The following is a 24,476-nucleotide window of genomic DNA, read 5'->3' on the forward strand; positions in this document are numbered from 1 at the left end:
GCGAACCTATGACACGTGTGTCAGAGGTGACACGCGAACTCATTTTTTTGGTTGACTTTTCTTTGTTAAATGGCATTTAAATATACAAAATAAATATCAAAGATATAAGTCTTTGTTTTACTATGGTTGCAAATATCAAAAAATTTCTATATGTGACACGGCACCAGAGTTAAGTTAGGGTTTTTCAAAATGCTGACACGCCGAGCTCAAAAGGTTCGCCATCGCTGTCTTAGAGCACGGGGTCCTTGAAGGAAAGGCTAGCAGGTCAGAGCGACCTGAAGAGCTAGTTGGAGTCAACTGAGCAAAGAAGTGAAAGCTGCTCTCACACTGAGCGCCCAGGACCAACCACGGCTATGGGTTATTATCCCCACTTCTCCAGAGGGAGCGGGGAGCCCGGAGAAGAGAAGTAACGTGCCCAGGGTCATAGGCAGGGAGTGGCAGAGCTCGGAGCTGAACTCAGTCTCAACCCCCTCTGAACGCCACCTGTTCCTCGTGGTTCTTGCGCCGGTGACGGTGTTTACTGTCCTCTACCGCCATCACTCAGACCCTGGCGGTCATCACTTACATCAGCCATTCTTGCTCGCAGGGGACGAGCGTGCACAAAACACACTTGAAAGGGACCACCAGCTCAGAGAGAAACGCTCGCCGGCACCTCACCCATCAAACACGGCTAGGAAGGCAGGGAATAAATGGAACCCAGGGCAGTAAACCTGTCAGAGGGGGCCATTCCAACGCCTCAGGAGGCGAGAGGGAGGAACAAATGTGCCCGACATGGGACTGCTCAGCTGAAAGGAGGCATTATCAGGCTGCTCGATGTGAACAGAGCCCAGGGAACAATGACCCGCAAAACGAGCAGCTCACACACTCTGGGACGCACGGCTTCTCCACAACGTGGGTGTGAGCACAAGGGTGAATCACTTTCCTCTCACCGTCACGTGTGTCCACCTGCAACTGCAACCCCTCCTGGGATGAGGGGGGCGCTGGAGGGCTGTGGCAGTGTGGGCAGGGGGCTGGCACTTGGTGCAGGGCTGCTCTATGCTGCTCCTGCATAGAGCCATCCCGAGGGTCCCCAGATGTAATCGTTTTTCCTTCCCTCGACTATTTGAGAGTAAGCTGGTGAATCCCTAATATAGCCTTTAATACGACTCTAGAGCAAGTGTGACAATTAGCGGTGCAGGTGAGACAAGGTTATGCAACTTGCTGAAGGTAATATAACAAGGGAGTGGCTAAGATGCCACTCCTGGGCAGTCAGTAGTGACACATGGGGGTCAAGAGCAGGGACACAACCTGGCTGTGGTGACTACTGATGGGGCGTCGCCCAGATCTCTGGTGCTAACAGCCCACAGATACCCCTGTCCCTCCAGAAGTGCCATCAGACCAAGGCTGTCACCTCCCCAGGAAATATGCACTCCCACGGCAGCCCACAGCCAGTGGCCGACTGACAAATGCCTGTTCCCTTGTCTCAGGGTAGAAGCAACTCTGTGATAGAACCCACACTCCAGAGCCCTTGTGGGCTCAGCTGATGCGGCTGCACATCCTTCCCCAGCTTCTTCCCCTGCCCCATCCTGACACCCTCACCTTCTTCTGAAGATGCTCCTCAATGAATAATCTGCACAAGAACCCCCGTCTCAGCCTCTGTGTCGAGGGAACCCCACCTTAGATACTCACTAAGAGCAATGTCTCTGAGTCTGGGGAGGGGGTGGACAGCACTGGACTTTGAAGGTACAGGGATGGCTGGACCCTCGTCATCCCTGCCTCCTGCACCTCCTCTCCCATCGTAATAAATGGACCAGCTAGGAACTAGGAGAGAAGAGCCACTGTCTGATCAACAACTTTGAGAGGCAACAGTCAAATATTTGAAGTCTCCAAGAAATGTCCCACTGATCAGAAAGGGCCCCTGCAGATGAGGTTCTAGTTCAGCAGGGTCTCTTGTCTCAAGGGCGATGCTTGGCAACAGCCTCTGACACACTTGGGCTCTGCAATCCCAACCTTGAAGAGTGGCAGGTGTTTATGTGAAATGAGCTCAGATTACATGTTCAAGGGAAGGGCCTGGTGGTTCCTTCCAACAGCTACCTACTCCCACCCCACTGGTTTTCACACCCATTATCTTGCTTTCTCACAGAACACAACTCCAGAAGACCCTGCAAGTGCAGAGCAAGTAAGGAAATGGTAAGAGACAGGTATTGCTATTCCTGCTTATAGATAAGAGCAGTGGGGATTGTCACATTTAAAAGGCTTGTCCAGGGCCTGGCCAGCATGGCTTAGTGATTGAACACTGACCTATGAACCAAGAGGTCACGGTTCGATTGCTGGTCAGGGCACATGCCCTGGTTGCGGGCTCAATGCACAGTGGGTGGGGGCGAGAGAGTGAGCTAGGAGGCAGCCAGTGAATGATTCTGTCTCATTGTTGCTGTTTCTAGCTCTCTCTTCCTCTCTCTTCCTATCCAAAATTAATAAAAATATATTAAAAATATTTTAAAAATAAAATAAAGGGCTTGTCTGAGACAAATGGTAGACCTGGGGCCAGAGCCAGAGCTACTAATTTCCTAAGCACAGACATACTAGGCCACTTTCCTAGCCTCAGACCACTGCGTAGTTGTGAGTTGCCTGGGAAGCACTCCTTTAGTTCCTGGTGTGTTTGCTTGTTTGTTTTGAACACCACACACCTCTCCTTTGCAGCACCACCCATGGTTGGAGTCCTACCCTTATCTGTGTAGTTTTTTTTTACTCTAATGGCTCTTTCCCCTCCCAGAAAGGCACAGGAACATGTCTTCTTTTGCTCATCATTGTATACATTGGTGCCTAGAACAGTACCCGGCACATAGTAGGTACTTTGTAAGTGTTAGTAGAATGGATAGATGGATGAATGGAGGGAGGGAGGGGTGGAGGGAGGGAGGGATGGAGGGATGGAGGGTGAGTAGGTGAGTGGGTGGGTGAGTGGAAGAATGGGAGGATGGGTGGGAGGATGGGTGGGTGGGGTGGAGGGACTGCCAATTCCTCTATGGTGCACCTGGCCTGGAGGACCTGCTGAGTGTGGGTCACTCTCACTCCCCTCCCACCCGCCCAGGGCTCTGGTGATCACCTGTGGTGAGGAGGCAGAGTGGAGTCCCCGGGGTCACCTGGGCGCTGCCCATTGGTGCTGACCACAAGGAAGCCAGTCCCCAGGCAGCATGCAGAAGAGAAGGAGAGAGAAACACACATGAAAACGTGCGGCACAGTGAACAAAACGGCAGTTCTTGTGGCTCTGAAGAGCTCACACTAAACAGCAAGAGAACATCATGATCTAACCAAACAGGGCCTGAAATAGATTTTTAAAAAATGGAACAAGAATAAGAGTCACCATTTATCAAGCACCCACGACATGCCAGGTACTCTGCCAGGTGCCTCACATACAATGTTTCTAAAACTTAGAACAACCAGGGAGGTCAGTGTTATTATAAATGAACCCATCACCTTTCCACCCGCACATCTCCTCTCCCAATTTTCCCTCTCTTAGTAAATGGTGCCACCATCCATGTAGCTAGCTGCTCAGTCTGGAAGCCTGGAGTCGTGCTTTAGCCCTCTTTTTTCCTGACCTCCCACTTCGAGTCACTCAGCATGCCTTATCAATTCTACCCCAGAAAACTTTAAGCTTCCGCCTTCTCTCCAATTCCATTTCCACTCAGTTTGAGCCACCCTCATGTTTCTCTTGGATCATTTAAGCAGCCCCTGAGCTGGACTTCCTGCCTCCAGGCTTGCTCCCCTTCAGTCCTCGTCCACCCTTTAGTCGAATGCATCAATGGCCCTGTCATTCCCAAAGTAAACTTCAGCTCATGGGCGCTCAGGGACAGTCCTCCGCCTGCCCCTCCTCTTCTCTCCACCCCCAGGATCACACTTTGTTCTGTCCAAGCACAGTCTCCTTTCCATCATCAACAGGCCCCTCTCTTCTTGTCTGTGGGCCTTACCTAAGCTTGTCACTTTGTGTGAGACACACACACCCCCTTCCTGCCTCTGCACCTGGCCACCAACTGCTCATTCTTCAGGTGACAGGTCTTTCTCTCTAGGGAGTCTTTAGTGTCTCACCTGGGACAGACACCTGTCCCACCGTATTATAAATGGCTGCTCTCCCCTCATTTCTATAATCTCCTTGAAGGAGGCCACAGTAATGTCTCGTTAACTGGTATACTTCTGTGGCCTTGCACTGCACCTGGCGCATAGTAGGTACTCACTGAATATCTGTTAAGTTCTAGCAAATGAATGAACAAATGAAGAAATGATGAGTTAGAGAACTGATGTAACTTGCCCAAGGTCACAGACGTAATAACTGGCAGAGGCGGGAGCCAAACCCTGGATTGCCTGACTGATGTTCCTGTCCTTTCAAACCCACCACTTGCCTCTCTAAAGAAGGTGAACTGGAAGGCGTGAAGGTGTCCTACGCTGGCCAAAGGCTGCTGGTTTCTCTGGTGATTCATCCACAAAACCGCATAACGTTCTTACGCAAAACAGAGAAACAGCCAGGGCATTTCAGATCAACTGGTAAACAGGAAATACATAATTGCAAAAATTCACAGGAAGGGCAAGCTTGACTAACAGCCGCGAGGTGCTGTAAAATGTAACCAACAATAAATTTGGTCAACAGCAAGCATAATACTCCTCCCTTCGAGGTGGGCGATGTCCCGTTTTCAAAGCACACTCCCAGGGAGAGGTCAGCAAACGATGGCTCATGAGCCAAATCCAACCACCCACTGGCTGTTTTCTGGGTGGTCATGAGCCCACAATGGTTTTTACAGTTTCAAATGGTTGAGAAAAAGGTAAAAAGAAGAGAAATAGTTTTTGACATATAAAAGATTATATAAAGTTCAAAATTCAGTGTCCGTAAATAAATGTTATTGGAACACAACCAGGTTTATTTTATATGTATGATCTATGCTTTTGTGCTATAATGACAAAGTCGGATCATTCTGACAGAGACCATATGGCCTGCAAAGCTAAAAAATATTTACTATCTGGCCCTTCAAAGAAATGTTTGCAACCCTTCTTCTAAGTGGCTATTTTTGTTAATTTTCCTTCCCATCTTTTGAGATAGGCAAGACAAACACTGTTGGCCTTGCATGTCAGAAAAAGAAATGGAAGGCCTGGGAGAAGAGATGAGTCATGTTTCCACCTGGCGTTTCAGCAGCATCCTCTTGTTCTTCCCTGCTCCTGCCTGTCCTTGCCCGAGAAGCCCTTCTCTGGCCCATTTTCTAACCTGTGAATAGGTGACCTTCTGGACAAAGGCAGTCTGCTTCAGCACCTCCAAGGACCTCCCCTGTCTCGGGACAATGTGCTATGTATGCCATGGGGCCACCCAGGGTCCTTGGCGTCCTGGGCTTGCTGGCCACTTCAGCCTCACCTCTCATCACATGTGGCCTCCACTGGTCACATAGCATTCCAGCCATTGTTGCTTTGCCTTGTCCTATGCATGCTCTCTTGTCTCCTAATGAATTGCACACGCTCCTTCCTCAGCTCAGAAGATCTCCTTCCTCTCCAACCTTGTTCAATATGGTAATTATCACTCTTTTTTCAAACTGTGCCTCAACCACATACCTGAGAATGCTCATATGTACTAGTATATATGTCAGACATTGATGAACATATTGAGACCATGCAGAAAAAAAAAGGAGGTCAGAATGCCGAGCACCTCAGACTTCCTTTCTGTTTTGTTTTTTCCCCCCTTCTGAAGCAATTAATGTTAAATGCAAAAAGATGCTGATGAGCTAAAGATGGTATTGAAGCAGATAACCTCGAAGACAAACTAATTTCTTGGTTTATTAGCTTCAATATGTTGTGGAAGTGAAGACAGCTGATGGCTCCTTGAGTTTTCTGCTCCAGATCCCAGGACTTGGCTTGGACACCACTGAAGAGAGACCAAAGACCCATTACACCCTAAAGATTCTATTATCAACTATTTCTAGAAATAAAATCCTGAGAAGGAGTTAACAAATAGCAGTCAGGGAACCCTGACAGTGGTCCATGGAATATAACCCAGACCATGGTATTGATAAGATTCAAAATGGTGCCATAGAAATGCCATGAGCTTTGGAGTTAGAGCTCAGCTATAGTTCTGAAGCACCTTGAGCTCTTTATTTAACCCATTTGAGCCAGTATGGCTTCAATTTTTTAGTAAGGAAATTAATAATGACTATTTATTTAGTGCATAATATGGACCAGATTTTAGTTCTATCATTGCATTGTAACTCATGTCAACATACAGCATCATTCCTATCCCCTTTATTTCTGCTCTCTGGTACACAATGGGTGGTAATTTTGCATATCCCCTTTACCTTCAACTTCAACACAACATTGAAAATCCATCAATGAAAGCTCAAATGGAGCTTTATTATCTTTATTTCTAACTAGAGGCCTGGTGCACAAAATTCATACACGGGTAGAGTCCCTAGGGCTGGCCAGCAATCAGGGTCAATTGGGGCCTTCTGGCTGCCGGCCAGGGCCTTTCTTCCCTGGCTGACGGCTGCCAGCCGGGTCCTTCCTTCATTCCGTGATGCCCCCTGGTGATTAATGCATATCATAGTGAGCAATAAAACTCCCAATCTCCCGGTTAAACTCCCGAGGGGACAACTTGCATATAAGCCTTTTATATATATAGATATTTGTCTCCAGCCTACCCAAATTTTTCTCTTTCTTTGACCCCTTATTTTAAAAGACCTCTTATTTCCTTTGTAAGATGCAACCACTTTTGAACAACAGATTTGAGCTAAAGTCAAGGTCTTGAGTAGATAATTCTCATTTCTAGTTTACAGGAATGAACTGAGACTTCCCAGGGACATGCTTGAAGGACAAGTTGATCTTGGCTTTTGTTTTCCTGAATTCCATGACACCAGCTTTGTCTTCCTGAGTGGGGTGTGGAGAAGGTAGGCATGTGTGTGTGTTTGTATGTTGGGGAGGGTGGCAGTTTGAGAGAATCCACACAGTAGGGGTAAGCAACAGAAAACTAGTAAGATGTACCAGCTATTATAGCAAGACAAATGTTAAAGAAAGGGTTGGGATATTTAAAGGTAATCCCTAGTTATTTTATGGTGCACTTAGAATTAATTCTCTTCCTCCATTTTTGTCACAAGACCTTCAGGAAAATCCATATTATTCTATTAGCATGTTAGGACCTAGAAGACACTGGGTGAAAGCAAAGGGGACACAGGTCAAGAAACCTTGTTACACTCAAGTAATTCTGAGAGCCCCAGCATGGAAAACTCATTTCAGTGGACTTGGCCAGGGAAGAATAGCACCATTCTATCCAAACCTCAAACACACACCCTGGGCTTTCCCCTCTGAAAATCTGGGATTTCTAAGGACTGAACAACAACCAAAAGTTTTCCAATAGACTAGTCACTACAGTCTGGCCCAGGGGTGGGCAAACTTTTTGACTCGAGGGCCACAATGGGTTCTTAAACTGGACCGGAGGGCTGGAACAAAAGCATGGATGGAGTGTTTGTGTGAACTAATATAAATTCAAAGTAAACATCATTACATAAAAGGGTATGGTCTTTTTTTTTTTTTAGTTTTATTCATTTCAAACAGGCTGGATCCGGCCCGCGGGCCGTACTTTGCCCACCGGCTGGTCTGGCCTCTCACAAGTGGTCCCTCATTATGGCCCCTACTCCGGTTACCATGGCGACATTTGGGCATCCTTTGGTCCTGAGACCCTTCTGAAATTTCTGGGAAGATGATGAGAAAAGGAAAAGTGTCACAGTCAAAGGTCAGCAAGTGGATGAGCAAGATCCTATATTTTGTTAATAATTATATATTATTGTTATGTACGATCTCATCAAAATACAATGACCTATTAATGAAAAGGTTAAATGCTAAAAGCCGAGACCTGCATCATTCCTATCCCCTTTATTTCTGCTCTCTGAATCTAGCTGGAGTCTATTTGACAAAAGCCCGATTTGTACAATTGTATGAGATGTAATTAGAGTCCAGTCTTTCCTTTTCTTCCTTAGAGAACAGCAGAGAGAAAGATGTGCTGAGTAGACCTCAGTCTCCAGGTCTCATATCAGAGAAGGTCTAAAAGAGAGAAGGAAGCTCAAGTTGTTTATCATCTATTATTTTCTTGACCTTTCCCAGGCATTATCTCAAATAATCAGGAGAAAGAACTAATAATCTCAGGCTTAAAATGAAGTGATGGACTCATAGGTTGGGACTTGTCCAAGGTCAAACAGTTAAAGGTTTGGATGCAGAATTTCAATCCAGGTGTCTCTGATTCCCCATTATTCCATGCAACTGCTCAGGGAAACTTTACACGTAAAATATAGGACCTTCCATATAGCATTGGCCCAATGGGGAAGGGAAGGGCAGGCATTTCAATCTTGCAGCAGACAATTCCTACTTCTGGCTTGGCTTCTCATATCACCTGTGCATGCTATTCCTGTGGACAAGGAAGCCATGGCCACATCATTCCCTCTCTCAGCTCCAGTCTTAGTATCTGAAAAATAAGGGCATCTCACTGGAGATACTGTCTGCAGGGGTGACCATCCACTATGGAGAATGAAGAGAAAATACTGGATGAAATGCTCTTCTTTTCATCCAGAAAATGTGGCTGAGCCACATTTACAAAAGGCCATCGCCCAAATCTCTTGTCTGTTGCCATTGGGACAATGGGTTTAGTCCACCATGACCACCGGGCACCATGGAGCTATTGCTGACACTGGCCCCTTATCTCATGCTTCATTACTGAGGTTAGCTTTCAGCACCTACTCTGAGCGTTGGTTTTAATCATCGTTAGAAAGTGTATACTAGATTAAAACTGTGGCTGCCTTCTGCAAAGGAGCTCTGCAAAGGGCTTTATGAGTTTCCAGATTTATTTTATCTCAATGACTCGTCTCAGTTTGCAAATCAAATCAAAGCTGATTTTTCTAACTGCCACTTGGGTGCACCCAGCGGGAGTCAGCAGAGCCAGCTGTGCTTCCTTGATGACTGTGCCAGAGATGGGAGTGAAGATGCTTGCTGGGGGCCAGAGAGGTTCTAGAGCAGTGGTTTTCAACCTGTGGGTCATGACCCCTTTGGGGGTCGAACAACCCTTTCACAGGGGTCGCCTAAGACCATCGGAAAACACACATATAACTACATATTGTTTTTGTGATTAATCACTATGCTTTAATTATGTTCAATCTGTAACAATGAAAATACATCCTGCATATCAGATATTCACATTACGATTCATAACAGTAGCAACATTACAGTTATGAAGTAGCAAGGAAAATAATTTTATGGTTGGGGGTCACCACAACATGAGGAACTGTATTAAAGGGTTGCGGCATTAGGAAGGTTGAGAACCACTGTTCTAGAGAGAAGGCAGCAGACAAGCAAGTACTTGCTCAACTCTACCGGGGTATGGGGAGCAAGTCAAGGGAAGTGAATTTTATTTTCTGGAAAGAGAAAAGGCAGACAGGACCTACGTGGCCTCAAAGATTGAGTGGCAGATTGATACTAGGGAACCAGTTTGAGCTCATGACATTGAGGCTCCCTCTAACTGAGTGTCCAATGGTGGAAGGAACTCGCTGGGGGAGTATTGAGGTCCCTGTCACAGCAGGTACCAAGCAAAGCCTTGGGTGGTCTTTTTATTAGTGGGGATTGTAGATCACATAGTTAATCCCTACCTCTATCATTTTACTTCTACTTTCCAAGACATAGTTCTGACAAGTAGCTTATGTTTGAAAAAAATGAAACCATGGAAGACTGACATGTTAGCATTGTATCTACCTATTGATTAATTTATTAATCAAGTGATACATCAATTCATTTATCCATTTGTTCATTCAACATGTTCTATTGAGCACCAATGTATGCTAGGATCTGGGGACACAACAGTGCTCAAAACAGGCATAATCCTTTCACTTCACTTAGAATCTAGCCGAGAGACAGACAGTCAACATGCAAGTAAACATGGTGAACGGTTTGAAAAAAGTACTGGGTGCAATGAGAGTGGAGAATGCTGGGGATATATATTAGATTGGCGGTCAGGATGGTCTTTATAAGGAAACTAGAGGCCCGGTGCACAAAAATTTGTGCACTGGGGGGGGGGGGTCCCTCAGCCCAGCCTGTGCCCTCTCGCAGTCTGGGACCCCTCGGGAGATAACGACCTGCTGGCTTAGGCCCGCTCCCGGGTGGCAGAGGGCAGGCCCAATCCCTAGGTGCAGTCCCTGGTCGGGCTCAGAGCAGGGCCGATTGGGGAGTTGGGGCGCCGGCCCCTGTCATGCACAGAGCAGGGCAGATCGGGAGGTTGCGATCCCACCCTCAGTCATGCTCAGGGTAGGGCTGATTGGGGGGTTGGGGCACCGCCCCCTGTCACACTCAAGGCAGGGTCGATGGGGAGGTTGCGGCGCCACCCCCTGTCACGCACAGAGCAGGGCCAATCAGGGGGTTGGGGCGCTGCCTCCTGTCACGCACAGAGCAGGGCCCATCAGGGGGGTTGGGGAGCTCCCCCCTGTCACGCACAGAGCAGGGTCGATAGGGGAGTTCGGGCACCGCCCCGTCACACACAGAGCAGGGCGGATCAGGGGGTTGGGGCGCCGCCACTGTCATACTCAGGGCAGGGCCGATGGGGAGGTTATGGCTCTACCCCATCACACACAGAGCAAGGCCCATGGGGGGGGGGGGTTGGGGTGCCGCCCTCTATCACCCACAGAGCAGGGCCTATCAGGGGGTTGGGGCACCGCCACTCTCACACTCAGGGCAGAGCCGATGAGGAGGTTATGGATCTACCCTGTCACACACAGAGCAGGGCCCGTGGGGGGAAGTTGGGGCACCGCACCCTGTCACACACAGAGCAGGGCCGATCAGGGGGTTGGGGCACCGCACCCTGTCACACACAGAGCCGCAGGGTGATCAGGGGGTTGGGGAACTCCCCCATATCAGGCACAGAGCAGGGCTGATCAGGAGGTTGGGGTGCCTTCTCCTGACATGAACAGAGCAGGGCAGATAGGGTGGTTGTGGCCCCGCCCCGTTACACACAGAGCCACAGGGCGATCAGGGGGTTTGGGCGCTGCCCCCTGTAACGCTGATCCCGGTGCCGGGAGGCCTCGCAGCTCCGCTGATCCCGGTGCTGGGAGGCATATTACCCTTTTACTATATAGGATAGAGGCCTGGTGCATGGGTGGGGCTGGCTGGTTTGCCCTGAAGGGTGTCCTGGATCAGGGTGGGGGTCCCCACTGGGGTGCCTGGCCAGCCTGGATGAGGGGATGATGGCTGTTTGCAGCTGGTCACACACCCTTCAGGGTGGGGGTCCCCACTGGGGTGCCTGGCCAGTCTGGGTGAGGGGCTGAGGGCTGTTTTCAGGCTGGCGGGTGACTGAAGCTCCCAACTGCTCCTTTTTTTCTTTTTTTTTCTTTTATTCTGGGCCAGCTTTAGCTCTGGCTCCAGCTCTGAGGCCTCTGCTGCTGAAAGCAGGTATCTGGTTCGTTTGGGTTCTATAATCGAAACTGTATAACTCCAGCTCTGAGATGCTGGCCGGCTGAAAGCAGGTTTCTGGGGTTTTGTTTAGCTTCTATATTTGTTACAATGTTTCAAACTGCAAGCTCAGAGGCCGGCAAGGCAGGCGGGGAACATTGGAGTCCTCCGTCACTGAAGCAAGCAAGCCTCATGTTCGCTTCCAGCTGCCTGGCTGCCGGCCGCCATCTTGGCTGGCAGTTAATTTGCATATCTCCCTGATTAGCCAATGGGACGGGTAGCGGTTGTAGGCTAATTACCATGTTTCTCTTTTATTAGATAGGATGAGGTTTCAGCTACAGTCAGAAAGATGTTATGCCTGTTAAGCAGATGCATATGGTGGCCAGATAATTTCAGGCAGAGGGGGCAGGATGGGCAAAGGTCCTGAGGTGGGAAGGAGCTTGATGTGTTTTGAAGAACTAAAAGAAGACCAATGTGTTGGAGTGTCTGTAGCAAATAAGAACATAAAGCCTGGATGAGGCTGGAGGGCAGGAAGTGGGCAGGTCACGCACACAGGTCTTGTGGATGCAGGGCCTGTGGGCAATAGAAAGTGGCAAAGTGCATGGAAGGGTGTCTGCAGGGAGGCAGGGGAAGAATTAGACCAACAGAGAATCATTTGGTAAAGGGCCTGGATGGAACTGTCAGTTTCCAGAAGAGGAGCTGACTGGTATGGTGCATGAACTGAGCCTCCAGAGCAGAAACCATTCTCCCTTAGCCTGCCATGTCTGAGCCAGAAGACATGGATTGAGCGACCTGGGTACCACCTGCAGCAGCTGCAGCCTGGACCGTCTTCCACCCGATGGGAGGATCATCTGCCAAGGGAAGGGTTGTTTTATCTCTCACTGGAGCTTCAGCACCTTGGAAGTCTAAGTATCCCATCCCCAGCTTTCACGTGATCCATTTTCTAAGGGTCACTTGGGGCATGTTTAGCTTACATCTTCAACCTGGTTCCTAAACTGAGTCCACGCCTCATCTTCCAAATGTAAACATTACTGAACGGGTCCAAGTGTATCTCCCACCCTCTTACTCGCCCTTTCTCACAGTTCCTGTTTTAACTGCAGAATAAATCTTACTTTTTAAATCGATTGGTGTGGTATTTTTTTTGTTTTGTTTTGTTTTTTTGTTTTGCTCTCTGATTCTTTAGTGCCCTCCCCCACTTCAAAGTCTGAATAATAGGTTTTTTTGTTTCCAAACCAAAACTTAATGTTTGTTACCTACTGTCTGCAGTTCTCTCTCTCGAACTCTGGGCAGATTCCCAGAGCTAGAGTGGGCCAAGTAAAGGGCTTTTAACTTTTTCTTTTAGCTCTTGAGTTGAGGCAATCCATTGGCTTGTTGCTATGCGTCAACCCAATGGTGAAATACAGCCTTTATATAATAAGAGCCCTGTGGTACCCAGATCTTCTCTTCAGGTTGGTATGCCATCTGCTAGATGCTGTGAGTGTTGAGGCTAAAGGTGTAAAGGCTTACACCAGAGACCTTCTCCAGAGACCTGTGCAAGTCTCAAGGGTGCCATTTCCCCCGGAGCCACCTGAGAGATCCTGGAGAGGGAGGGGGGAGGAGAAGAGGAGGTGCCAAGGACTGTGTGCTATGGGGGAGGGGGTAGCAACCCTGATCTTCTTGTCTCAAGGCAGAACAACTCTGGAGAAATTTACATTCCACCAGAATAGATTCTTGCTCAGCATTTTCTCACTGCCTGTCTCACTTCCCTCCTTCTCTTACAGATTTCTTCCAGGAGCCCTCCCTCAGAACCTCCCATGCACCAAATCCCTGCCTCAGGCTCTGCTGCAGGGCAGCTGTCTTAAGACTGCTCCCTTTCTGCTTCATCTGCTCTTTGATAAATTCCACTTTCCCACTAGGTTCCTCAAAGTCAAAGCTAATGACAGCAGACCCCAGCTGAGGTAGGAGATAAAGAAGAATGTGAATCTGGGGTAATGACCACAGCCCCCATCAATGGAAAAGACTGCCCCAAGGCTTCTGAGATGAGCCTGTCCTGACCCTGGAGTTAACCCTTCTATTGACAAACACCAAACACACCCACCCCACAGTCCCTTAGCTGCGTCTTCAACTTAAGGTTCTGATCTGCCTCTATAAATAGAAGTTGCCCCTGGTGACATGTGGACCCACCAGCAGGATCCTCTCTAAACACAGGGCACTTGGCTCTTCCTGTGGGGGCGGGGAAGAGGTGGGCCAGGAGGGTGGATCCCCTCACAGTTTGAGGTTTGAGTCAGCTGGCCTCCCAGATCCCACCCTTGCTCTGGGTACCACACAATCCCAGTGCTAGTGGAGAAGGCGTGGTGCTGGGACAGGGAGGCAAAAGCCTCCTACACGGCACCAGTTCCGAGGAGCAGAGCCCGAGATGATGGTCTGGGGCACGCATGCCATGACTACATGGGGCAACTTCAGTCCCGATTCTCTTTGGAAGCACTGGTCACAATGATCTGTAAAAGCATCCATATAATGTCTGTGTCCACACTAGACTGTGAGCCTGCTGGGGACAGGAACCATGCCTGCCAGCTCACCACAAAATCCCAAGTTCTTTTCAAGATGCCTGGCTCATGCATGCTCATCGAGGAGCTGACTCCATGGAGGAAATAACAGTCATGGATAATAATAATAAAAAAATTCCAAAATACTTTGCAGTAAATAAAACACTTTTAAGTTTATCATATCATATCATCATATCAAAGAAACGGTGGGAGAGGTGTTGGCATGCTGGAGCTGGCTTGTACCAGTTGTCTAGAGCTGGTTGTTCAACATTCAAGATTTCTTTTTTTCTTTGTTGCCAGCCAGTTGTTAAACCATTGGCAATGTGAAACTGGACCTGGAGGGGATATTTACACCTGAATATCCACAAAGACAACAAATGAGGTCTTTTCTTTGACAGAGAGCAGGTCCATCAGCAAACCACTGGCAGTAGGTATGTTCAAAAGGTTCTATGAACGGGTAGATGGGGATCGCTTTACATGGGATGCGGCTGAGTTTCAGGAAGATCCAGGGAGACACCCAAGGCCTCTGAGCCTTGCTGCTGTGAGATGCTGACTCCAATGCCTTTACTCATTTTAGCAGGCGTTTTTCGAATGCCTACATGCGCCAGGAATTTCCTGCCGTGGCAACACCTGATTGGCAAATTAGTGGTTAACATGGAGGGAAGTGCTGGTTCCTTCCCCAGGAAGCCCAGCCTGTTCAGGCCCCAGACCGTGATTGGATCAGCACCTGATGCTCCATCTTCATGTCGGGTCTGAGGAGGGTCCTGCTGCTACAGACCGGGGTCCTCTGCCTGAGGCCGCTTCATCTCACTCACCTTTGAAGGGAGCAGCAGCCAAAGCTGGACCTCTAACCCCCAGACCCTGGCAGGGCTGGTTCCTGCTCCTTGCACAGCCTTGAAAGCTATGGAATCGCACTGTGGATGGCGAATAGACAGAGGCTCTGGTGGGAACCACATGGACACGCCCCTAACTGCATGCTTCCTATTTGGAGTTGAATAGTGACTCCCCCCTAAATTCAAATGTGAAAGTCCTAACCCCCAGTACCTCAGAATGTGACCTTATTTGGTAATAGGGTCCTTGCAGATGTAATTAGGTAGGATGAGGACATACTGGAGTCGGGTGGGCCCCTAATTTCAATATGACCAGTGTTCTTGTACAGAGAAATTTGGACACAGAGATGCACACAGGGAGAACGCCATGTGACGGTGAAGGCAGAGATTGGAGTGGTCCTTCTACAAGCCAAGGAACCCCAAAGATTGCCAGCAAACGACCAGAAGCCGGGGAGAGGCCTGGAGCTGGTCCTGCCCTCACAGCCCTAAGGAGGAACCAACCCTGCTGGCGCTCGATGGCCTCCAGAACTGTGAGACAGTACATTTTGTTGTTTAAGCCACTCGATCTGTGCGCCTTTGGTACAACAGCCACAGAAAACCAATGCAGGTCCCTTTCTTAGCAGCCCTCCAAACCAGGCAGCACTCCATTGGAGTGACACACAGCGGCGTGACGCGCAGACAAGGTGAGGCATCTCACAGAAGACGCACGGAGCCTGGGGTCAGGTCAGCAAGGCCCTGCGTGCGTGTTCGGAGCTGTTCCGTCCCGAGTGGCAGCCCTCCAGTTCTGCGAGACTCACATGGCTAACCACACACACTGTCTGGTGTCACCACGGGCAGGGACAGGACACAGGCAGCTGCTTTCTCACCAGAGCCCTGGCCTCAAGCCTGCACAGAAGCTCACGCGCCAGGGGCTGGATGCCCCTGGCAGACACTTGAGGAGGTGCCGTAACGCCAGAGGTGGAGGAGCCTGGAGGAAACAGATGGCCCGTGGAATCTGCCACTGGGACTTCCCATACTCCTGGCGCCTGAGGGATTCCCGGTATCGTATTTTCCTCTATTAAAAAGAATAGTGTTTTCAGCAAACCCACAAAGAGGGAAATTTGATTCAGAAAAGAAACAGGTTAAATATTGATTCCTAGCCTTCGATCCTGATACAGAGGCCCCATGGGCAGTGCATGGATTTAGATGGGGTTTGCCTTTAATCAACCAGGATGCTCCATTAGCAATGCCAGGCACAGAGAGACACTAAACAGATGCAGGTTCCCTTCCCTTGTCTTTGCTCTGCAGTCACCAAGTGCCCTCTTATCTGATGGGTGCTGTGCGGTATCCCTCCCTGAGCCGTGGTGGAGGGTATTCTACATCATCCAGCTCCCTGCCCCGTTCCCATGTGCTGCTGGAGCCCCGCTCTCGGGGCCACAGTGATGGCCCTCAATGAACTGGAAACCTCGGTGTGGCTGCTCAGAGCCACTCTGACTCCCGACTCCTCCAAGCTCTGCCGGGGCATGGCCAGCTGGGCACATATCATTCATTCATGTGTTGCTATCCCTCCAGACCTTCTAGGTGCACACATTCCAATAAGGATGACTGTGATCTATAAGGTCAAACAGGAGGAGAAACCCTAAGGGTGCTGAGGAGAGGTGAGAGCTTTCTGCTGCAGTTCTATAAGGACCACTCAGTTCTCCCGCAGACCAGCAAGGTGGCTCGGCAGCAGCATGCCAGGGTGGGCCTCTGTGCGCACACAGTGGGTCCTCAATGTCCCAGGAAGCATGGTGGTACACACTCTCAGAGTCCCCATATATACCTACTGCTTGTCCAGTCACATGTTCCCAATTCTTAAGATATGATCCAACAAACTACTTGTTAGGTGGCCTATGTCTCAGAGGGATCCTTAGATGCCCACATACCCCATGGTGGGCAGAACGACCACATCAACCCTCCCTTGTCTAGAAATCAAAGGCTAGAGGGGAAGCATGGAGCAGCATCACAGGGAGGGTTTCTACGTAAGTTGCTTCCCTCTCCTGGCTGCCTGTGTAAGCCAGACGCCACCAGTTGCCCTGCTTGCCGCCTAGAGCTCTAGAGCTACCCAATGAATGGTGTCCCTCTTCCAGGTGATCTGTTTTCTTCAGGGGAAAAGTCTGCAAGGCTGTGATTTGTGTCACTTTTGCTTGCAGGCCATCCGTTCTCCTGGCCTCCTCACAAAGGGCATTTTATTTCTTTCTGTCTAGTAGCCTGAGTTCCCCAGAGGTAATAAGTTAGGGACATGCTGACCCCTCATGACTTCCGTGAAATCAGGAGTTCTTGTTACAGTGAGCCCTTAGTGCCCTGGCTTCTCCTTCCTCTCGCATCTTCTCTGTTCTGCCTACAAATTGATCTTATTTTCTTCAAGGTTGTAAAAGCTGTGTTTGGCTGGTCTTGGCACATGTTTGCCAAATAAACATAGATATTCTTTTCTTCTCTCTCCTTCTCCCTTCTGCCCTCCCTCCCCCTCTCTCTTTCTCTTAGTCTCTCTCTGTCTCAATCTGTCTCCCCTCCCCCATATATCTGTGCATTTTCTCTATATGTGTGCATGTGTCTATATATTCATATATATACACATATATATGTAGTTGGGCCATTGTTTTTATCTATACTTTATATCTATGACTATATTTATACTTATATTTATAATGGTCATTTCTAAGGAAGCAGCCTATAAAACTGTATATGCTGTCAATAAAAGCAAGGAACAAAATAGAACTGCCCAATTTTGGTGTGTTTATATGGGAAGGATAGCTGTTAAAAATAGCAATTCTATAACAAAAAGATAAACCTGATATCTAACCATTCAACCCTGTAATAGGTTAAATGATAACAAACTATTCATTGATTTTTTAAAAAGAGTAATAAACAGAAATATGTACCAATTGAAAGAGCCAGACAATTCAATTATAATTAGGAAAACAAAAAGTGATGAGCCTGAACAATGTTGCCTTAGTTTTTGGAGGAAGTGTTGAAAATGCCAACTACAAAACAAAGCCATGTTTCTTTTCTCATTACTAAAGGCATCAACAGTAATCACCTCATTTTTGAAAGCCATGTGCCAATTGAATAAAGTACAAAACCCATAAGACAGGTTTAATAGACATGCTTAAAAATTTCAATATAAACAAAGATCTAAATTCAAGAATATATAGCAGAAGAATATGAGTAAATTTATATTACCCACTGATTATTGTACTAGTTCATCCATCCATTGATTCAACAAATATGTTCTGAGCTCTTGCTATGCTTTAGGCACTGTGTTATTAATATATACACAGTCAGGTATACATTAATGCCTAGATGCAAATGATTCCACTAAAAATAACAATTCTTTCTTGTTATTGTTGCCTAAACTCTCCCTGTGTGGCTAGAGGGAGGAATACTTAAGTGACTAAAGGATGGCTGAAGACAGACAAGAACATGCCAACATACCTTTCGTAGCCAGACGAACACAGTTGATTTTGGTCTCCTGTGAACAACAAAAGTAAGGCTCTCGTTAATTAGTTGTGGGTTTGGTTTGCTATATAAAGAAAAAAATATATATATTTGCATATATATGCATTAATATGTACTTTTAATTATAATTTTAAGTTTGTCCTTTCCATTTTCCCCCCATTGGAATCACTTTTTAATTCTGTTTCTTCATTTCTTTTCAGTCTAGGCACACACTTTGTTCCTTTCATTTCCTGGTTCACATCACCTCATAAGCTTCTTCCCCAGACAAAACCACTGTATAATCATATCAGATATTGCCCACCAGAGAACAACTTTAACAACAACACTAAGTGGACACATGATGGCATGCTGTGTGCTTTATTTAGCTGCATGTGTTCCTGAGAGAACCCATGGGTTTGTAGATGGAACCAAGGGCATCCTTGGGAAACTTTGTTTTCTATATATATAAAAGCCTAAGTGACCATTACGATCAGATGACTGGCTGGTGGGTGTGACACTCGATGCAAGAGCTGCCCCTTAGTGGTCAGTGCGCTCCACAGCCAACTTCCCATGGTCTGTCAACCTCCAGCCAACCTCCTGAGGTCCCTCCCCCAAGCCAATTCTAATTGGCCCCAATTGGGACTGGGTGAAATGGCCCTGATCAGCCCCGATCGCTGGCCAGGCCAAGGGACCCCACCCGTGCACGAATTTGTGCACCGGGCCTCTAGTAGGGAACTAATGCATCTATATGCACAGACTGAAACAGACACGTGGCAATAGCCTGCCAATATGAAGGTTTAAGATTCAAACTGAGAAGTTCATGTTCAAAAAGTCACTTTGGCCCTGAGATCTCTGGTAGACCACAGTTTTCATAGATAATGTTGTGTGTGTGTATTTATGGGGCAATAGAATCTTTGCAGAGTGAACTATCTAATCATTGTTGGCTGGTACCCTGTGGACAGAATCCATAAATTTTTGGTGTTGCTGGGCATGAAGTTGAGTTACAGAAGATAATGAGCTTAGCCTATTTTATCAGGATCATCTCCCAGGAAGTCCTGGAACAATCTGAAAATTCCAGTTCACTAAGTTATGCTCCCGGCAACAGTCTGAATGTAGTGTAGCAATAAAAATAAAAGACAAAGAATGCAATGTGTGTGTGTCTCAGGAACACAATGTTGCCTTGCTAATGCTTACTCACAGGAACAATTGCATTTTGAAGGCACTTGTGTTAGTTAGGCTAGAAAATGTTATGCAAATATAACAAAACCCATGAACTTCAGTGGCTAGAACCAGCAAAGGCTTATTTTCCACTCCAGTTACATGTCCAATGTAGGTGTGTGGCTGGGTCTGGGAGGGCAGTGTGGTGGTTTTGGGAGATTCTCATCATTGGAATCACTCAGAGACAAAGGCTGAGTGGCACCTGCACTTCGACACAAGGCTTCAGTGTTCACTGAGGCAGGAGAAGAGAAGGCTGAAGAGTCTTGATTTACATACCACACTTTGTATCCGAAGCAACACTTCAGTTTTGACTCGGGTTTCCTTGGCTAGAACCAGTCATGTGGCCATGCCTAACTTTAGCGAGGTTCCTGGAGTCACCCATGCACTCAGCAATAGAGAAATGATCATGTCTACAGCAGAGTCTATTTTATCTATGCACACTTCTGAATGCTAGAAATTGTTACTTCTATTAAACTCAGGTATGACTCCTCAATGGTCTTGATTCTGTTCCCTAAACCAGCGGTCGACAACCGGTGGTCTGCGAACCACTGGTGGTCCTTGAGGTCCGAAAGGTTGGCGACCGCTGCCCTAAACCATAGACAGTCTGCTCTTGTTTGCATAGGAAAGATGTCTGTATATTGTAAGATGGCTTTCAGTTCATTAACATTCTTGTTCCTCAACAATTTCTCATATGGTAAGAGTCTAAGGCAGGGGTGGGCAAACTTTTTGACTCGAGGGCCACAATGGGTTCTTAAACTGGACCAGAGGGCCGGAACAAAAGCATGGATGGAGTGTTTGTGTGAACTAATATAAATTCAAAGTAAACATCATTACATAAAAGGGTACGTCTTTTTTTTTTTTTTTAGTTTTATTCATTTCAAACGGGCCATATCCGGCCGGCGGGCCGTAGTTTGCCCACGGCTGGTCTAAGGCCTTTGAATCATCCTAGCCACGCATCCTAGGACATCCTCCAGTTGTCCCTCTTAGTGAGAAAGGACTATAAAAGGAAGCAACTGTCTCCACGTGGTCTTGTCAACATATGATCACGTAGCTAGTGACTTTTTTTTTCTACTTTCCTTACTTATACAGGGCTTCTATTAGCATAGCAACATCCTAATTTATCATTGATCACAATAAATTTGCCAACAACCTGCAACTCTTCCCCCCACTCCCCCAACCAAAATATATCTGCCTGCGTCCACATCTACAGATGTGGTTGTATTTCTGAAATTCAAGTACAGTCACACACACTATTACCTTGCATCTTCCTTGACTCATCTGATTACTACAACCTATCACCATATTCTCCACTATCTGGAGTTTTGGGGCCTAATTTTTCTCGAACTTCATCCAGATAACTGATTAAGTAGGAACCTGTAACAGGCCAATGGCAGAGCTCTGTGGCATGCACTGGAATGCTTCTTCCGGGTTGGCATTCATCTGTTCATCAGTATCGAACTAGGTACTCATCTCCCCAAGTGCTTTGTCACTCAGGTGTTAGAGCTACATTTTCCCACAAAATAACTTGGGAATAGGGTCAAATTTACTTCAGAGACTGATTCCCTGTCTATTGTATTGCTCTAATCTATCAGCCCAAGAACTCCCTTAAAGAAAGAAGGTTGGGTTGACATGACTTGTTCTTTGGGACAAGTGTTTTCTTTCCTCTCTGTTTTTATACTGAAAGTGTTCCTTTTTATAATAAATAATTGTTTTACTTTATAAAATGGAAAATGCAGATTTGTGAAAAGAATATGACACATTATGGTTTTAATATATGAAGTATTCATTTGAGGTGTTCATATGATATTTGAAATATGCTATATTTCAAGAAAAATTTTTTTTAATAAACACATTCAGAATATGGAAAAAAGGAAGAATAACTGATAAAAAGATAGAAATAGAGTAGAACTCTCTACAAAGGATGCCAAAAAAGCTTATGTCACAAATGAGTTAAAACTTAAAAAGGATGACAAAGGGGATCAAACTAGTTTTTGTTGTTGTTGTTGTTTTCATGATTGGAGAAAAAGCAAACTTCTTCACATCTTCTTGGCTTCCATTTTTGTTCTTTGGTTAAAAAGTCAGTGAACTAAAGCCTGAGATAGTTAAGCAAAGTACAACTGCAGAGAACTGAAGAAGATCTGCTAATCATCATGTAGCACAATGATCATCACTGAGAAGTTGAATCTCATGGGAGAGGTGCTAAGAGACCAGAGATGGTCAGCAGGGCCTCCCACTTCATATTAAGACAAAGAAAAAAGATTTTGTAAATATTACATTAGAAAACTTGCCAATTCTGTGCATGATTGTTGAATAGAGCTGTGGGCAAGGGTTTGAGGAGCCAATACTGTTGGGGGTAATTTGTAGTTAGGTATCGAGACTTTAAAGAGAATCAATCTAATCTCTTTACCTCTAAGAATCTATTCTCAGTGAATCACCTTCAATGTAGAAGAACCTTTATATTCAAAGATGTTGGTTCTGGTGTTTTTATAAACGTGGCAATGAAGAGCACCACATCTATCTAGCCCTACAGACATGATAAAGGAATTTGTGGCCTACCACACAGTGGAGTATTACCAAGCTGTTAACAAAAATGATTACAGGGCTATGCAGTTACATGGAATAGTACACATAAGGAAATTAATGAATAAAGAAAAGTACAATTTTTATTACAACAAACAGGCAGACATAAGCATTGAAAAATAAGTTCTGAAGGAAATATATTAAATCTTAAAAATTGTAGCACAAGCAGTTTGAAGTATAACATGTATGTGGATGGTTATAATGATCTTAAACACAATTTGCTAAATTCTCACAAGTAAATGCACATCGATGACCAGCACCTAGATCTAAACACCCAACATTGCCAGCATCTCAGAAGCTTATCCATGCTCCCCTGAGTCACTTCATCCTGCGAAGATGACCACTAATATATATATATTTAAACTTTAAAGATACAGTTTAAAGTGTGTTACATCAAAGGGAATCCTGAGTAGCTGCTACGGTTTATTCTACGTACTACCTTCTCTTCCCCACTAGGTCATTTGAGAGAACTTTCTAATTCTCATTAGCATTCTCTTCCTTTCCACAGTTGATGCATGAAATTGGGCCATTTCCCAACACCACCTCCTCCACCGCACATCTCTTAAAATCTGTCCTCTGTAATCCTGTGCATGTCTGATTATGCTTAACTCTCCCTGGCTCTCACAAACATGACACTGACATGTACTCTTTCTTCCAAGTTCCTGACACTTTTAATTCCATAACCAATTTGTCTTTGTTGGTTAGACACAAGTACAGAATAACAAAGGCCTGGGTCACTCTCTTGACCTTCTGGGTGACTGAACTGTTAGCAAGCAAGTCTGGAATATGCTTGAAGTTTTGTATCCTATTGTATGGGAAGTCTGGCCAGTATGCACACGCCCAAAGTCCCCAATCAGTTCCATAAATAGGAAATGAGTACTATTTTTTTGTGTGCTTGGATTGAGTAAGGCTTTTCTGTTCTATCTCCACAGTACAACACAGTTTCATTTCCCCATCATTTTTAAAAATTTATTGTTTTAACAATTAAAAAATATTTTTATTGATTTCAGAGAGAAAGGGAGAGGGAGAGAGAGAGAGAGAAACATCAATGATGAAAGAGAATCCAATTGATTGGTTGCCTCCTTCATGCCCCACACTGGGGATCATGCTCATAACCTGGCCATGTGCCCTGGCCAGGAACTGAACCGTAACTTCCTGGTTCATAGGTCAACCCTCAATCCCTAAGCCAGGACAGCCGGGTTTCCCCATAATTTTAACCTCACTCATACCGCCTTCCTATGCCAGATTTGCAAATGTGCACACTTACCTTATTTTTTCATAATGTGTCACACCTATACCCCCTTACTTACTCATAACCTCCATTTTGAGACTAGGCCCAGTCTGATCCATCCATCCATCCATCCATCCATCCATCCATCCATCCATCCACCCACCCACCCATCCATCCATCCATCACACATCTATCTTTTGACTATTTACTGAAATTAGAGGATGTCTCTAATTAAGGGTCTTACAGTAGCTGTTATTTATTATCCAGAGGACTTAGGTTAAGTTTTATTGCCACCCTGATAAGAATCACTAGTTACCTGTGAAATACACACAATTCTTACTCTACTCTCCTACTTAATAGGAGTTAGCCCTAATCTCAGTTTCCAGTTACTCTACTAACTCATGCCTTTGTCTTCCCTAAGACTGAGCTGCCCCAGTTAATATGGGAGTTAGCCCTGATCCCACAGTCATTCTACAGTTTTCCAAATTACTTAAATCTATATAATTTTTACTTGTTAATTATACCTCCACTAGAGGCCTGATGCACAAAATTTGTGCAAGGGGCTTGGCCCTCACAGCTGTGGTGGCTTGCCTGAGTTCTCGCAGCCCCGGCTTCGTCCAGAAGGTCGTTTGGCTGTCTAGTCTAATTAGCATATTATGCTTTTATTATTATAGATAATGCTGGAAAAAATGCTGACAAACTAGGTAGGATAAAATTAAATAAGAAAAGAGAATATTAAAAGAATTGAAAAGTATAAGCACAAAGATAACTACTAGAACAAAAAATGCAAAACTTTCTAAATATCAAAAGAAGTTTTAAAATAAAAGAGTAAGACATCGTAGCATGTATTATGAAATTAGAATAGTAAATTATGATATACAGAACATATGACAGAGTTAGGACCAACTATATTAGTCATATCAACAAATGTGAATAGGCTTAACTCATATAATTAAGTGAAAAAAAATTCAAATTGTGTCATAAAGCAACACCTAACCTTCTGCTCTCTATAAAAGTCACACCTAAAATAAAGTAATTCAAAAAGGAGGCAACAATAAAGAAATGAGAGAAACTATAAAAGGCAAATGAAAAAAATAAAAGCAGCAGTAGTGATCCTGGTATCAAACAGAGTAAAATACCATTTAAAACACATTAAACATAACAAAGGACACTTTTTCATGCTGAACCCACAATTAACAAGAAATATAACATCCA

The 24,476-nt window shown here is 46.0% G+C and overlaps 1 protein-coding gene across 1 annotated transcript in view; it reads right to left on the reverse strand.

Annotated features, from left to right (window-relative positions):
• PTPRT (protein tyrosine phosphatase receptor type T) overlaps positions 1 to 24,476 on the reverse strand; it is a 682,122-nt gene that overhangs the window by 164,337 nt on the left and 493,309 nt on the right. Inside the window, exon 12 of the mRNA XM_036323307.1 lies at positions 18,230 to 18,266. Within this exon, the coding sequence (XP_036179200.1) occupies positions 18,230 to 18,266 (37 nt within the window). The remainder of the gene's footprint in view (positions 1 to 18,229; positions 18,267 to 24,476) is intronic.

This window comes from Myotis myotis, unplaced genomic scaffold, assembly GCF_014108235.1.
Source record: "Myotis myotis isolate mMyoMyo1 unplaced genomic scaffold, mMyoMyo1.p scaffold_m19_p_9, whole genome shotgun sequence".
Lineage (NCBI taxonomy): Eukaryota > Metazoa > Chordata > Mammalia > Chiroptera > Vespertilionidae > Myotis > Myotis myotis.